Source organism: Ruditapes philippinarum, unplaced genomic scaffold, assembly GCF_026571515.1.
Source record: "Ruditapes philippinarum isolate M1 unplaced genomic scaffold, ASM2657151v2 ctg6619_1_1_1_1, whole genome shotgun sequence".
Classification (NCBI taxonomy): Eukaryota; Metazoa; Mollusca; class Bivalvia; order Venerida; family Veneridae; genus Ruditapes; species Ruditapes philippinarum.
The window spans coordinates 8,865-27,573 of NW_026866172.1; the positions used below are offsets into that span (position 1 = coordinate 8,865).

The 18,709-nt window shown below is 32.3% G+C and overlaps 1 protein-coding gene across 1 annotated transcript in view; it reads left to right on the plus strand.

Annotated features, from left to right (window-relative positions):
- Positions 1 to 344: 344 nt before the first annotated feature.
- LOC132731535 (guanine nucleotide-binding protein G(i) subunit alpha) overlaps positions 345 to 18,709 on the plus strand; it is a 34,884-nt gene continuing 16,519 nt past the window's right edge. The window contains exons 1-3 of the mRNA XM_060717727.1: positions 345 to 728; positions 5,209 to 5,251; positions 7,672 to 7,813. Of these exons, the coding sequence (XP_060573710.1) occupies positions 611 to 728; positions 5,209 to 5,251; positions 7,672 to 7,813 (303 nt within the window). The 5' untranslated portion in view covers positions 345 to 610. The remainder of the gene's footprint in view (positions 729 to 5,208; positions 5,252 to 7,671; positions 7,814 to 18,709) is intronic.

The window sequence follows — 18,709 nt, forward strand, 5'->3', positions numbered from 1 at the left end:
TATGAACTGATATTCTAAATTTCGTTTTCAAGAGCACTTGGTTTTTGCCAAGTAGATTCTAGATCTAGATCTACTTATATTAACATTTGATTAATATACTTATAGCTCTAGATCTACACCCTTTTTGCTGGGTCTTTTCAATAGAAAAAAATCAAAACTGTGACCAGAACCTTTTTTCCAGAAAGACGTGATTTGGCAATGCAACTCTTACATTTATTATGCACGTTGATCAATGGCAAATTTTGAAATTTCGCGCCTCTAAGTTTAGAATTACTGACAGGGGATTGGTCAATTTGAATTACAGACGCTTTATTTATCTCGAAGTATCTCGCAATAAACGAGATCTGTAAGTGCTTCAACATCCGGGCAAGTTGTACTTCAAACATCGATCGACTGAAAATCAACACAAACAACGATAAAATTCACAGAAAATTTAAAAATTGTTTTGGATATAAACCATGTAAATACGAGAGTCAGCACGGTGATATAATTTGGAGTAATTTTCTTTGGTGGTGTTGTTAAAAAGTAAAGAAATAATAAAAAGAAATTGGGTATAAAAAGTCTTTTCCTGGTTTTGTGATCAGATTTCGTGCGATAGACGCTTGAAAACATGGGGTGTGCGGTGAGCTCGGACGACAAAGCGGCACAAGAAAGATCTAAACAAATTGAAAAACAGCTCAGAGCCGATGGAGAAAAGGCGGCAAGAGAAGTTAAACTGCTTCTGCTAGGTGTGTATCAATCGTGAATCAAAAAGGAGTTGGAAATGATGTAAATGCCCCACCCTTGTGAAGACCCTTTTGACTTATCTGGCTGCTATTTTTGATATATTTTCGGTCTAACACAAATCACTTCATACTTATGGATATTTATTGATACTGCATAAAATATGAAGTAAATATAAGTAGAGACTTTTATTAAAAAAGCTCCATTTCAGTCGTTGAAGAGCATACAGTTCCCTCTTTTGTTAAATTGTCATGAATGGCCTCTTAAAATAAAGGACATAATCAAACCTCCTCAAGTATCTCTGAAATGTAACTTAAGTTAGCCAAAAGAGTGGTTTTAATTTGTCACATGACAATCACATGTGAGCACCCTCTAGAAAGCAGGTGATTGCTTAAAGATTTTTATGCTCCCGTAAACCCCAAATTTTTGCCTGGACGGCTGGAGACGCTTTAATGAAATATATAAGTGATAGTAAACATACATCCTAAAAACATTTAACACCTGCATTAATTAGGTCAACCTTTTTTGACAGTACACAATGTCTGGTGCCTTGGCTGCAGCGCTTATGGTAACCCCAGTTTAAGTGATAAAATCTGAAACCAAGATTAGGCAAGAATGTAATGGTTGATTTGAAATGCCATGTTCATCAATGGCTATGTTTAAAGAGATGTCAACTTGTAATAGGTTCGCTAATTGGTTGATAAAAACGATACTCAAGATAAGTGCCGGCAAAATTAACATTTTATTTTAAAAGAAATATGTTACATATTATTGACCAACATTAAATTGGACATGTCATCTAAATACAAGTGAATTTTGTCTTCAGACGGTTACATCAACCACTGTAGATTTTGCTGTAAATGACAAATTGGAAATTTTTGTGTTTCGATGCTTGATAATATAGCAAATTTATGAAAAACATTACACAAATATTTAAAAAAAAATTAATAATTTAGTATAATTATATTCAGTAGTAACAGACAAATTTTCATTTGTGACACATTTTCTGATGTAACAATGATTATGAGTAAATAACAGTGTCCAAGCATGAAAAAGTTTCAATCCATGTCAGGGCTCTCGATTGACACGGGGATCCGGGTTTTGACTCGTGAAAATCGGGAAATGCACATATTTGACACGTGATAAAATCTGCTCAAGAGTCAATTTTCCACATGTATGGGATTTTCAGCTATGCAATAATAATTACCTTAAATCCACCCCTAATTATCTATCAAATCCTACATGTGTTCAAATCACACTCATAAAAAATGTCAACAGGCAGTATAAGATGTGTATAAAATGCTTTACACACGGCAATTGTTTATACCCTGTGCACTGAAGCGCGACAATTCAGTGGCTGCAATTTGACAGCGCTGAAAATAGCTCTACACAACTGATAAGAATTACATACTTGAGGTGTCAATTATTGATTGCTTCTGAAGGTTTATAATACGTCTTTCATTTACTTGGAGTACCTGTGCATTTCTTATAAATATTCCTGGTACATTTTGGTATTTAAAATTAATATGATATAGCATACCAGTAAAGATATTTTTTTATATTTTATACATTTAATCAGAAAAGATGCTGCTTATTTTATTCTTTCACAGCAATTCATGTTTTTGTTTTATTTGTTTTTTGTTTTGTTTTTTAGGTGGTGGGGGTACTATATATAAACATTTATAATTAGGCATTTTTTTCTGTCAATTTAGACTTTGGAATCTCCAAAAATGACCTCCAATACAGTTATTTTTGTAACATAAAAATGATACATGTACAGTTTAGTCAAATGACACTAGAAAAAAATTATTTGACTCATAAAAATTTTAGCCAAAGAGTCTTTGACTCGTGAAATTCTGACCCTACTGAGAGCCCTGCATGTGTTTCATGGGTATTGTATCAGAAAAACTCCCTATCATTCAAGAAGGACATTTGAATTATAAGTACAAAGCAAAGTCTTTGTGCTCTTAATTATGGCCTCAACTCTATTAACGCTTAACTAAAGTACTGACAACTATTACCTCAATATCTTTCCAAGAATCATGTTAAGGTACCTGGAACATAATGGACCATGAGAAAAGCTTGTGATTTGAATAAACGCTATATAACTGTAACTGTAAATGCAAGTCAAATATTGGAACATGAACTTGCAAGAGCAACTGACTTCCCTGAAAAAATTCGCACAACATTCTTGGAATAGTTGCATTAATTATGCAAATCAGAGCCAATTGAATCCTGTAGTGAGATGGGATAATTTGTAATGCTGATGAGTGATCATGATAACATTATGTATGACTGCTAGGATATTTGTTCAATATTTTAACATTATTCACTCTGTTTTATCTACATAATGACATGTAGTATTATGATTTGAGTGGTATATGAAAAAATAGTATCAGATAATGGATCTTAAAAACCACACTGAGAAAAAACTTTACACTACTGACTGTGACTAGAAATTTAACACTTGCTTATATTACTGTTTTATCCTCATTTCAGTCAACAGTACTTACATCATCAACTTCATTGGTTCTTCAATTGACAAAAAAGGTTTTATTTTCCATTTGGAATACCTTATATTGGCACTAGAATAAATTTGGCCCTAAAAACACTGATCAGTTTTACTGCAACTAGAGTTTATGAATTGATACTGCGCACACATCCCTAGTAGCTTATATTTATTTTGAACCACCAAATTGACAGGTCAGTGTAACTAAACTAATGTTATATGATGAACAAGATAAAAGATATTGTCTTTAAACAGTATTTAAATTTGTTGAGTTTGATATTTGTTACAGTATATATATCCCATCCATGGACTGTTTCACAAACTCTCAATCTTTAATATTAAGCTGTATATAAGGTTATAATATCTTCATAATATTTACATGTATTGCACATTGTAGAATAAAGGAGAGTTGTGATATTTGTACAGTCAACCTTATGTCAGAGAACATCTGTGAATAAAGACCTCCCAAAAAAAAACTGTCACTAATGCACATCATAATGATGGTCTTAATTAATTATAAGATGTACCTATTAAATATTGGGTTAGGTCTATTTACTAAATACAGAGTCTATTTATTATTTGTCATGTATTTGTATACACATGATTCTTAATTGATGACTCCACATTTAAATGTAATGAAGTTATGATCTTCAATGTAACCATATCATACCAAATAATTATGATTCTTTTCCCTATGCCCAACCCAACTATTCTTTTCTCTGGTCTATTATTTATTATTATCAATTTACTTAATTATTCTAAGTCAGGGCCAAAAAACTTTTCTTTGTAGAGGCCGAACATAGGCTGCTTCCCCATTCAAACTAGCCTCTTTTTTTCCCCCCAGTTTGGTCCTCAACATTTTCCAGTCTTTTGAAATTTCTCATAGAATTTAGAACAAAATTAAATGATGGTGTTGAATTAAGGTCTTTTACTGCTTTATTAGTATTTCCCAGTGCTTTTTGCTTTTCTATTTTGAAGAACTTCAAAAGTTTGTGTTAAATTTGAGACCCCTTTTCCTAAAGTATGCCATAATCACGCATATTTTCCCCAAGAAAAAGGCTGAGGCCCCTTCCCCAAAAATGGTGTTTTGGCCCTGTAAGTACAGTTTAGTCATTCCATGAAACATCACAATTAATGTAATTAAACATTAAGTATAATCATAAATGGTTTTAACTTTTAATTACTTTACTTTTTTGCTCTTGAAATTTGATAACTTTTATTGAAATAAGAACATGATTTTGGGCAGTCAATGGGCAAACTTCGCTTGTTAATGTTAAACAGTTTTGAATTAAGTTGTTCATACCTCAAAACTTGTTGTCAGAAACATTTCCCTGTTCATGTAAAAACTATGACTTTTTCATCTATACCAAGAGTCCAGTTATCATTGTCAAGGAAACCAGGGCTATAATTTCAATCACCCCATCGCCAATGACGACTAAAATTTTACCAGGTGAACGCCCAGCTGGCGAGTGGAAGTTTGCCAGTTTTTTTATTTTCTACAATGTTTCATTGGGTTTTCCTTTCAATTTTGATTTTGCACTTGTCTCAATTCCCCAAAATTAGCCCTATTTTAAAAGTCGTACATACATGTAGTGAACTTCCATTTTAGGTCAGATACAACTAAATTTTTACAAGTGTTTTGGTGACTGTGACAAGGATGTCGCCTTGTTTACATTGTAAGGAAAATGTGGTGTTTCATTGAAAGAGTTAAGATGGAAGAATAGATTTGAAGTTAAACAAAGAATAAGCCGAAGAACACCTTGTTTTTCTTATAATTAAACTTTTAAACTATTAGTCGTAATTTGAATCTTGGCTAATTGATTGTAAGTTGATTGTAAGCTGGGCTACTTGATACATGTAAGTTGATTACAAAAGTTACCAGCCCGACTGGCTAACTAAATTTCAGAGTTAATTATATCCCTCAAAACACTTGCATTTTATTGTCTAATTAATTGTAATGTATATGTTACTTCCAGGTGCTGGTGAGTCAGGCAAGAGTACAATTGTTAAACAAATGAAGTGAGTATATAATAATTATTATATGTGTAAATTTATATGAAAACAGATGATTATATCAACTTTTAAAGTTTTCTATTAATAAGATGTCAGTGTCACTCAAGTCTTTCTGTTGATATTATTTATTAGGACACTCCGTGATGTTACCTTTTGAAACAACTCATGAATGCCTTTTACATTAGTGTGTGATAACATCAAGGCAATTGAGGAAAATTTCACAAACCCATTCAAACATTCAACCTTTTTTTCTGATCATAATGGGAATAAAAATAATCTGATAAAAAGGCATTTTATATACTGTATATACATTTGCTTCAAGTTGACCTGGGTGGGGGGATCTTCAAAGTTTTTGGGAATTTCAAGATTTTATTGATTAAAACTAGAATGTCTGCAATAATTGCTAAATTTAAATAATATATGTTACTATAAATAAAAACACAAAAATTATAATGTGGGAAAATAACTGTTTAACTTGTGCCTGGTTTAGAGCAGGAAGTATAGACCGATAAATAACTACACATTTGACTGATATGTCAGATGTAATTGCTGAACATGCATCATGTTAATTATAATGTCATAAAAAAATACCGCATACATAGGTATAAACGTGGTGGAACAGCTGTTTTTCATTGTTTTCTGAATGCTGATAGGAAAAAGAACAACAGGACTGTGCCTCCAATGAAGGGTGTGCTTCTTGCCTATACACATGTATCCAACAATTTCACTTTGGCTGTATATTTATTTGTATTGATATCTCTTTTGCTCGTAACCTGGTGAATTTGTTAAATTGACTTAAATCTTGTCTGTATTATTCTTCTGGACCTGCCCATGATCAACTTAGGGATATGAAAGATGGAAATTTAAATTAAGCCAGCAAATAGTTTTGAGGCTGTCCAGACACGGATAATGGTGACAAATATATATAGGGTGAATTTATATAGACAATTGAAGTGAAAATTTTGCATGAATACTTGAAGGTTATAATTTAGAATTGTAAAGTTTTAATTTAGTATTTATAAGTAAAATACATGTATGTTTACATGCACTTTATTAAAGAGAAATGATTACTTTCTTTTTTGCCTGTCGTTTGTTGATAGTGCAGGAGAACTGTGGTTATTTTAGATGTTATTGCAGTTAATAGATCTCTATGTTAGACACTTCTTTGATTTGATATATGTGATATGAAAAAAGAGCAAAATAAATTATGTATGCAAAAATTACCCCACCAAAAAACTGCATCACTTGCTTGTCTGTCATTTGTAAGGTTACATAGTTCTATTAATTTTGTGTATTTCATGTGGTTTATGGAGACTAGTAGCTTTTCCCTGATAAATTAAGACAGTAGATCAATAATTCTTATCGTTGATTAGGCAAGCAGGCAGCTTCTTGTGTTTCTCCAGATAAAACATGTGGGTTTTACATCCAATAATCTCTGCTTCTAGTTATGAATGGTTTAAATAATGTCTTATGTATTCTCCAACTCAGCGTTATTTGTCAAATTGTGTTACAGAAATTCTATAGTTTACTTGTTCGTATGCATGTTAATGTCTTGTTTAATATATGGTCACCTTAGTGCACTGACTTTTTAACTCCTATTCAATTTAGAAGGATTTAACATGTTACTGCACTTAGCCTAGGTGACAAATTATATCAAACATTAGTTATATATCTCTTCATGCAATTTTAGTTACATGTAGAAAGTGTTGACAAATGTTTGTGTCAGTGTTTCTCTGCTTGGATATTTCTTTAAGCATGAATGAAAACTGTGACCTGCTTAAGATGTTTCTAGAATATATGGTTCGTTCCTTACCAAATTCAATTACTGGTTTGTAACACTTGTATGACATACATTGTAAAGTCCTTTAATAATCCCCAAAAGGCTTGTCTCGTCTTAATGTCCTCCATTACTGTTACAGAGACAGTTAATGTTAGGATAGCTTCATACATGTATATTCAAACTCATTTTCATGATTTATATTACATATTAATTAGCAAATGCACTGAAGCAAATGGTTATTTTTGTGTGTCATTTAGTTTTGACTTATGTTCATATTAAGGGCTTAAAGTATGAGATATACTTTTATTACTTATTGACAAAATATTGAGTCTGTTGGACATTGATATCTATTGTTGCTCTGCTTCACATTTTAGGGTCAATTTACTCTAGACTCAGGGGTGCATTCCTTACTTGTCCTAATAGACCACCCAGTTACATTGTTTTAGGCTCACTGCGCAGGCATAGAAGACCTCCATGACATTATTAAGCCCCTAGTGTATAGGCACCTTGCAGCTGTATTTTAATTTTGATCATAGTCATGTCAAGATCTTAGTGCAAAAAGAACAATCTCGGTCAAAGGATTGAGCTTACAGGGGTAAAAAATTGCCTTAAACTTCCCTAATATGTTTTGCAATTATTTTTTCAGAATTATCCATGAGAAAGGTTATTCACAAGAAGAATGTTTGCAGTATAAACCTGTTGTATACAGTAACACCATACAGTCAATGATAGCTATCATTCGGGCCATGGGTCAATTGAAGATCGACTTTGGACATCCAGATAGAGCGGTAAGTCACACAGCATCTGCAGAAATTCCAGTTCATTGGGGCTAAATTGCCATATAGATAGATCATCAGCAAGTCTTGAGAGCTACCTGTGTAAAAAATTGGTTTGGCAAAAGTACATGAGTGTAGAACTTAATAATTTTTTTTTACCTCTTTCAAATAACCAAAAAAGTTCAATTGTTTTTTGTGCAATCCTTTCAGTTTGCAAACATATTTTAGTATATAATTAAGGGACTTTACATTGAAACATTTCTGGAATGTCAATTTTTGTACAATTAAAAGTTGAATGAAAAAAAAATCCTTTAACCAATAACAAAATAAATGCTATTTAAGCAATACATTGTCAAATTTTGGATTTGGGGTGTACCATCTTTAACAAAAGAAAACATATTATTTATATAGTCACTGATTTTATTATACTTTACTTTAGTGCCCTATGTTCTTTGAGAAATAAGGTTGACTTAAAAACATATAACAATTTGCTACAAATATGGACTGAAAGTTTTATTATATTCATTGTTATCTGATATTTAAAGATAATTGTGAATGTTTTTCTGTTTGTACTTGTTGATGTTAAATTCTTCATTGTCTTCCGATGATGTGAAGTGTTTTACATACATGTCTTTTAAGTGCTTGTTAACTTTAAAGTTTAGATAAACAACTTGTAATATGACAACCGGAAGCGAAATTAAGTAATTTTATTTAAACTTTGACAGAAAAAATAATCAGTACATGTGAGATGTGCTCCATTTGTTTTCAGTTGAGCAATTTATTTAGCTCTAACATTTGTCTTAATGCCTGTCATTGAATATTCTTAGTGTCTCCTTGCTTTATGTTTAAAATGGGAAATATGCCGTGTGACCTAATTGAAAATTAGAGGATTTTACTTTTCAGAATGCAAAATTTTTAAGTTCTGTCATTAAGTGTAAATTAGAGCTGTTCCTATTTATATCATACAGTGTTTAATATAGAATAAATTCTGAGAATTTATATTAGTTTTGATTGTATAGGATAAGCTCAGACAACTTAAATCTGCCCCTTGAACCCACCTGTACTGAGCAATGAACATAAAGTTTCTTGCTCAAGGAAACAACTGCTTGCCCCTAATGTGGTTTGACCCCACACAGTAAGCTATCCCTAGATTACTAGTCTGATGCCATGCCACCATCCATGCAGTATTTGACTTCTAGAGTGTATTACTGTAAACCTTTATTACATTCCGGCCAGAAATCGGTTGTGCCAGCTTTCAATTTTGCTTAGTATTTCATATTGGAAATAAACATTGAATCAACATAATTATAGTAATAAGACACTTTAGACCAATCTTTTTTTTTACGGAAATTAAAAAAATATTAAACTGAACAGTCCAAACAGACAGGTCTTTAATTGCTGAACAAATGAGCATAATGAGTAAAAAAATACTTCAACATAAAAATGTATGTCACAAATGAATCTATACATGATGTTTATTGTCATGATATGAGAGTAGGTTTACATGTTATGTATTATATTGTATGTATGGACACATAACTGTAATGTTTCAGCGTGGGTATACATGTCATTTACATGCATGTTGGTGAATATATTTAAATATCATTACTTTTTACACACAATAAATGAATAATAATTCTAAACAGTCTATGTATCCTTTGGTGTTTATTTATTTCCCAGCTAGAATTATTTAATATAATATTTCGGCTGTTTTACGATAAAACTTTTTGTCTCTTTAAATTCATTATTTTATTTTTAGTTAAATGAAATTGTTAATGGAAATTGAGTAACAGTGTCTGGCCAGTTGTTATACATTGTCCAATACAGGATATCATAATATTTTTGTGTTTAAAATTTTAGTAGACATTTTGTAGGTTCAGCCCTTAAATACTAGTTCCCTTCTTTAGCTAGAAAGTGATACCATGAATAATTTCAGGATAAGAAATCTGACACTGCATCTTTTCACCCTTGCTGGGTATAAAAAATAAGGCTTATTCTTCAGCGAGCTTTTTTAATACAATAAATAATGTGTTTTACACTAACATCTTTATCTTATCAAATTTTTTACAGTTTTTTGTAAAAATTCTTATTTTAAGTAGAAGAGATAATATTATTTATCGAGACTGTATTACAGTGGTGGATTGTTCTGCACATTATACTTCAGGAATAATGGGTTTTCAAACACTTGAGGAATTTTAGTAATTAGCAACAGATGTTGAATTTCACAGGGGGGTAGAGCACTGCAGTTGTGTTGAATAAAATAAAATGGATTTTTAGGTGTTAAAGAAAGTCTGAGTGAAATGTTTATGAAAGGATTGTTTGAATCTTATCATTATCAATTCTGATATTAATGAATAATTAAAGATATGGCTTTTTTCACAGGTTGGGGAAGCAGCTCTGCCCTTAGTTTTGCAGGAAATTACACTGTATATTTATTTGCAAAAGGGGTAGAAAAAACTTCATGTAAATTTAATTGTTGGGGAAAACTTTAAAGATTTTTTCTGCTATAACAGCACCTGCTATAGAAGGTAAAAAACCCTGGCTTTATTAGGGGAGGGGTGTTTAATAGGAATTTTACATTGGAAATAAGGAATATAATTATATGATGTAGTGTAAGGGTCAAGATAACAAATCTTTCCTGATTAGTTTTCATTGATAAAAAATTAGCCTTTAATGTTGAGTACATGGAGAGTAAGAATTGTCTTTAAATTTGTTTGTTGTGTAAGATATATTCGGGGTTTTACCCTTAGCCTACTGGCCGTTACTATAAGATCAGCTGGTACATTTGTGTTGTCTGTTTATGGTCTACACTGTTTGAAATTTTGTTAGTACATATTTTCAATTTTCTCCTAAAAAATATTGGATTGGTTTTGTCCAGATTGAAAAAATGATAAGTCCATTTAAGATATGTAGTGTGGTTTGGTTAATGTGTGTTTGAATATAGCTGGTTTATAATAATAGTTCTCAATTGTGTACATGTAAGATAACCGAAGCTGTTGTTAATCACTACGTGACTTCCTGCTGGCTTAGCAGCCACTTCCGCATCTTCTTGTCTCCCTGTAACATAATTAGCGAATTTGATGTGATTCAGGAAATTTACTATTATCTTTTTGTACATAGCAACAAGTTTATGTCAAACTTGTAGGACAAGTGTTGAAAATCACTTATCATGAAAAAGCTGTAATCATGTACATACCCAATACAATTTTCCTGCTTTTCCTTAGTGACTTTGGTATAACGTTCAGTAAAGTACTTCATGTTCAAAGCGTGCTTACATTTAATTAGCAACTTGATTTGTGTGTATACAGTGTAACTTCCGAAAACCGAACACCCATGGGACTTGTCAAAAAGTTCGGATTTCAGAGGTTTCCGGAATTCAGAGGTTCATGATAATGTGGACAAGACTAAGCCACTTAATATCACTAAATTTCAAGGAAGATTGCTGTAATATCATATATAATAGTCTTTTAATCAAGATAAAGATGTGAATGAAAATAATACGTTTTTATCTAAACTGCAAATCAGTTTGTAGAAATGTTGTTAATTGCATAAACTTACATATCGTCCGAATCTCCCCCCCCCCCCCCCCCCCAGAAAACACACTGTAATAATTCACCATATTGTTTACATTATAGGAAAAAAAATATATTGTGCAAGATTATGTATGTTTACTGCTGGAAAACTAATGTATTATATGTGTTATATTAGAAAATCCTCATATTGTACAAATGTGCTTGAGTGAATAAAGATATCTGTCTGTCTGTCTGTCTGTTAATTAATTATTACATCAAATGCAATAAAATACCTAAAGACGTTTGATGCATACATTGTCCAATTAATTGTCATTTAATCCGCTAATAAACACTTCAAATTAACTGACCGCCGTAAATTAATTTGATTAACTGCATCACTTCAAACATATCATTTCACAGTTTGTGATTTTAACGCGTGTCAAATTACACGATCACCGCTAATTAGTAAACAATCGATAGGGAGATTAAATCTTCCTGCAGGGGAAACATTCTCGATTTACAATGTATTTCACACCTTTGGATATTTCCGGTTTTTGGAGGTAAAATTGCATTGATTTGACTCTAATTTTACGAAAACATCGTCCGGAATTCAGTATTTAGAAGTTCCGGATTTCAGAAGTATTATATTAATAGAAAATAGAAGGGAAAAAATCGGGACCGAAAAAATTGTTCGGTTTTTAGAAGTTTCCGGATTTCAGAAGTTCCGGAATTCTGAAGTTACACTGTATTTATAGATACAAAAACAGCATGGCTTTCGTGACACAGATTGGTATTTGTTTAAGTGAACAAAAATAGTTGTGACAACTAGTTTTTCATATTTAACTCTCAGCAGTTTTTTAACTGTAGTCTGTATGAGTCAGTGAGCAGTGCTTTTTAATTCACAGGTAGAGGAAGTGGCTCTTTTCCTTAACTTTGGGGAAAAGTAACATGGCAGTTTTACAAATAGGGGAAGCAAAATTTTAATGTTAATTGAATTTTAGAGAGAAATTTCTTGGGGGGGGGGAAGACTATACTGTTTATCTGACCAACTTCAAATTTTCACCATAACAACTCCAAAAATTGAGTATGGACAGTTCCGAAAATGAAAGCTGTACAAGTCCATTTAGTAAATGCAGCAGGTTATGGGTTAATCATTATAAAATATTATACAATTTACAAATATATATTAATGTAATGTTATACATTATGTATATAAGGGCTTGGTATTTTGTACTTTAGTTAGTTTAATTATGCTAGCAGGCTAATTCCTTATTGATTAATGAGTGAAGCTATTTCCTAAAACAGAATACGGCTTATTATTTATTCATTTGTTTTCCTTAAAATATCTGTTTAAAGCTGCATGTTTCAACACCATGATGGAGGAATGTTTGCAGGTCTTGTGTACCATTAAGTCTATACAAACATGTTGATATAAAGATTAGGACAATAGGTTTTGACTGCTTATAAAAATCAGTAGCTTTAAACCTATTCAATATACAAAAGTTGAATATTTATATTTTTTTCCTTATTTGGTTTTCCTTATTTGGAGGGAAAAAAATTATTTGGATAAAATGATTTCAGAAAGACAAATGTTGCTTACTTTTTTATCTACTAATAAATGAAAGCTGTAAAGTTAAGTGGCTAAATGTAGTATCTGAATGCACTAAAAAAATGGGAGTGTTGTTATATTAACGAGAAATGACCATGTCTTTTTTATTGCAATGTTTTTATTCCACAGTGACATTGATAACATTGATATTACAACAATATCTGTAATATGATTGATATTACCATTTCTCATTATGAAAATAAGATATATGATTGTGTTGCCATAGTTACCTTGAAATCTGCTGATACTAAATTGTCATGATTCATGATGATAGTCAAAATACAAATACAATTTAATAAATTATGGATTAATTGTTTTTTTTTAACTCTTTGGAGACCTTTTTTGTTCATCAACATTTTTATGTTTCATTTGATAAAACCCTTTAATTATAAATCACTAAGATTTTAACATATGACTACAGTAGCTACTCTCAAATTTTCACAGACTACTTCTTTAACCCTTTCCCCCATGAGCATATTGTGAAAAATGGCCATTTTCACTGAAAAGCCTCCTCTTACAAGTTCAAACTGCTATGAAACTATGAAAAATGCTTCAATACTAATCAAACTTGGCACAAATGTTGACTGGACCATTGCCTTTGTAACGACATGCTCCGTCTTAAATTTCCTGTTACCATGGCAACGAGGGGACATCTCAAAATTGCCAAAAGTCACTATTTTGCCTCGATTTTTTCCATCAAAATTTATTTCAAAGTGCTGCAACTTCTCAAGGGATTGAGATAGTCAAAGGCTTTTCAGCGTTGGTTACACGTTACCTTATGATCGACCTGGGGTCATTTTAAGCCTCTCACAAGTCCAAAATTTTCTTGGCGATGAGGGGGATTCCGCCCCCCTTCAACCCCCCCCAAACACTCAGCCCCCCTTCAAACCCCCCAAACAGAAGGGGGCACATCTCCCTTCTGGCAACCCCCTGATGTATCTTTTGGATGGGGGGCGGCGCCGAAAAAGTGCTCACTTTTTTTAGCAACATTTCTCAAACGAAAACATGTGTTTGGGGGCCCAAATAGGAAATTTTTGCACTATTTCAGGCCTAAAAAAAGGGGGGTGGGGTCGAAAGTGCGTTGTTTCGCGTATATATGAGGTAAAGGGTAAAATAAAAAATTGTGGAGTGCTCAGTATTGTTATTTAGCAATTATTAAGCCAGTGGAAGCAGATAGGCGATCCTGAAGCCAGCACTATTATCACAGTCTTCACGAAAAACTTTAAAAAGCACAGGACATTCTGGCGAGTAAAATATCAAATCTTACTGGACCTGGTGATTTTTAGCTGGACCAAATACATAGATAGTTAAAAAATTGATGGAAACAGGAAAACACTTTATCATGCTTCCCTTGATAATTTTGAAAGAAGCATAATATGTCTTGTATTCTGGGCCATATGTTGACAGCTTTGAAAAATCTTTAAGGACCAAATGTTTAGGCAAAATTGACTAGAATTGAACGTGAACAACACAATTTGCTTTAAACAAATCACTTTCACACAAAATATTTACTTAACTCAATAATCACAAAATCATAGCTAAATAATGACCATAGTAAACAATGGTTTAATTTCCGTAACTGTACGGTGCGGTACGGAAAATATCCAAGAAAAAAAATGGCGGTCTCCATTACTCAATACAATTTAGACATCTCTCGCTGTGTTTTGAACAATTAGGACAGAATTGATGGGTTTCATTTGCAAAAAAGGCAAAAAGATCAATCTTTTAGAGAACCCTGCTTCATTATTTTGATGAATTTTTCTTATAATATTTTTTCATGACAAAAAAATCTACTGGTCCGTCGGACCACCAACCTTGCAATAATCACCAGACCGATGCTAAATTTAGTGGCCTCGGGCCTCGGACTGGCGTTAATTTCGAAGACTGTTATCATAAATGTATTCATTCTGCCTATGAAATTTCTCGGGGCTTTTTTTCCCCACATGTTAGGGAAGCAGCCCTGCATCAATTTTAGGGGGAAATATTACAGTATATTTGCAAAAGGGGGAGAAAAAACTTGGTGTTAATTCAATTTTGCGGGAAAACGGCATGATTTTAAAGAATTTTTTCTTTGGGGAAGCTGCCTTTAAATGGCCCCTGCTATAGTATAGATGGAAACAAAGCCCTTACTTAAATTTTATTTTTTTTAACTGATTCTACTCGGGCAACTCAGACTCAAAGATCAGTCTTCATACTCGGGCTGGCACTGTTTTGCTTATTCTGTCAGTACATACCTACAAAAGATAAATGGTTTTGTCCAGACTTTGAAATTAGGTAAAAGTTCTTTCAAGATAGTAAGCGTGGTAAAGATTAAAGAAATATTAAGTAATGTATGAAAATACTTGATAGAGTATGTACCGGTAATGGTCTATTTTCTGTGGGTTTTTTTTGTTGTTGTTTTTTTCTTCCAGGTACATGACATCAAATAATGGTACATGACATCATACAATGTTCTCAGAAAAATAACTTCCTAGTTGATAACATTAACCTTTTTAAGTCAGGAAATGTTTAGCATATATTCAATTATGGAAAATTTGGAATTTCTTTCTGTACATGCCTTAATAAGAAAATCAATGTTTAATAATTATATGTAATACATGAAATGTTGGAGGAAACTGTAATCAGAAAATACACTTTGCAAATTAACACTAGTACCAAGGGAATGGCTTTACTTAATGATTTATGTTGGCAAATACAATCTACATACATGTTGTATTATAAAGAGGATGTTATGATTCATGCACATGGTTTCTTTTTAAAGTAGACTTAAGGCTGAGAAATATTTGAATATCATATTTATTTACTTGCCCAAAACGGTTAGATTTTTGACGACCCAAAAATGATAATGCAACAAGTTGAACAACACAAATTTTTTTAAGTAGCTCTGTTGGATATTTGAGTTACTTGCTTAAGGTGACAACAGACACTTTCCGTGGTACTCACATAAATGTCATTTAAACCAACTTATTTTAGTAATAATTGTTATTTATTTAATCTTTGTGCATTAAATGTCGTTGATCATCATAAAAAATAACATATTTGAAAATAATGCCTTTGTAAATGATTGAATTTTAATAAAAATCCTAAAATTTTAAATCGTCATATCAAAGTTATTTTTTATTTTTTTATCATCAAACTTTTGGAAAATAAACATTCTTATAATATCTGGGGAACCGTGTCTCAAATTTTTTCTATCTTTTCTCAAAAAAATATTACGTAACGTCAAACATTTTATGCGACTTTTTTCACCATTCATATTACGTAATTAAAGATAATTAAGTTGCTGATTGAGCAAACAAAAATCCCTGACACGGTTCCCTCCGTAAATGAATTCCCTTTCATGTGCTTTAAACCGCATGTTAATTGCTTGATTATTAAAAAAGTTATGCCGATTCAAAGTTAGTCCGACCCGCATCAAACGAAGTGTCATAAATCGGCTGTTCTCTCTCGGACCCCTACGTTTCACGCTAAATAATTGCATAATACACAAATATCGCACCAGAGAGGGTCACAAGTTGCGGTAACATACTCTAACAACATTTTATGACCCAGTGACATCTGACCAATTAAAAAGTTACTGATTAATATCAATTTATAACAGAAATATCTTCAAATCTTAACGTGATTTATCTTCCGTCTGATATCTGTCGCACAAGTCACGTGACTTTCGGTAAAATTTGAGGCACTCGGTGGGGGGAAATGGAACGTAGCGGGGTATTTAATTGTTTCACTTTTGAAGTTTATTATTATTATGATTATCATCGGCATAATTATTATATTACACCAGTGTCACTCTGTCTGTGTATTCGTGTATGAAATTCCGTTAAAATATAAATTAAAATAACAAAAAACTGAGCTTCTGACGGTCTTTTAAAGTCCACGGTAGAACGGGATATTTTTTCCTCCAAATTGATATAAATGCTTAACATATTTTAATAGAAATAAATCACTCGATCATTATGATCTGACCTTCTTGACTTCTATGATCATGAAAATCATCTATGCACGGCATAGGGATCCAGTTTCTACTGGGATATACAATAAATTCCATAATTTGTTCCAGGTTTATTGGTACTGTGTTCGATTTTCTGGCGAACAATTTATTCAAAGCATTCACTGATAATATACTCGTATTTTATTATCTTTTTTATTGATTCATAGAGAAATAATCATCCTTAGACAACCTTAAATGGTTTAGAAATTTGTCAGGGACACCTTAAATTACCACAAGTCATATAGGCGTTCACATAAAAAATGTTGTCTGTTTTGTTGTTGTTTTACTTGACATTGTTAGAAAACGAGGTTGAATGTAAAGCAAGCCCTTGAATACGTACAAAAGTCCATAAACTCAATGTAATATCTATCAGATTAACGGGACAGACAAATTATTTTCACACATTATGGATATTTTAGCATCAACCACGTGGTCTTGCGATTTGCCGCTATATATTTATGTTTCATACATTATGTAACGTACATTGGCCGACAATTTCTTATTTTATAAAAAAAGGCTAAATAAAAGGTAGACGATATTCATAAAAGATGTACGGTATTTGTACGATACATGAATTACGGGTAGTATGGACCAGAATGGACCGGTAATTCACGCATATATGGAACTACCGATTTCCCTCATTGATGCCTCAACAGGGGGCGGGGCGTTATCGATAATTGACAGGTTACGCGAATAGCAGATAAAAATGCGACAGGTACCGTTTTAAAACGTTTAAAAACACATTTTTTGGACTAACTACTTCCAAAATTAAATCACGAATGTGTTCAGAAAAGGTTGATAAATCTACTAAGCAAAAAATCTCATTTTAGGTATTTTCAGTGATAATTGACTCCGTTGTCACCTTAAAGAGGTTAGATTTTTGAGGACTAAAAATGAAAGGCACCAATATAAAATAAGAAATTTTGATAATACTGTTTTGTGGTTTGAATGGCCCTAAATATTCGGCTGGTTGTAACAATAAGTGCAAACATTACAGACCAAGATCAATGCCATCAGAATGTGGTCAGCACTTTTCTTCCCATGGGATCAGTGCATACCAAAATGGGTGCAGTCTGATGATTGTCTGCACTGTCCGGTATAATTCAGTCAGTAGTTATTTTGAAATTTTACCTAAAAAAAAAAAAGACTAAATTGTTTGTCTAGATTGAAAGATGGACATGTTCATTTAAGATACTTAACATGGTTAGGGTCAAGATATTGTATAATATAAAGATTTAGATCTAGTTTGTTGCATACAGTGATCTATGTGACAAGTAGATTTTAAACAAGTTTTTGCCCACATCAAAAGAGAATGTGATGATTAACATTCATCTTAAGTAGTATCAAGCGGTTTGGCCATTGTCCATTATATGCAAAGACATTGTTCAAAACACTACATGTAACTGGGTGAGATCTATAGAGATAAAGACACAAGTCTGCACCACTTTATTATTTAATGAGAAGTACTTGCGTAATTTCTGTTTTTTGTTGATGACGCACATCTCTGTATAGCTTGTGCATCAGGAGATTGTCATGTTGATGTAGATTTTAAGTTTGGTTTTAATTATAACAACCGTTGAACATCCATGATATGAAAAGGGTAGAGCTAATTGTAACCATCAAAAATCCAGGGCAGTACAGTTTGTTCCTGGTCTTTTTTGTTATGATGTTGTTACTTTGTGTTCCATTTCTAGTTTTTATCAGTTTTCATGACTGTTAAGTTTACATAATGAACTTGTTCTTGTTTAAATTAAGAACTGTCATACAATTGGTCACCTTAGTGCAATAACTGG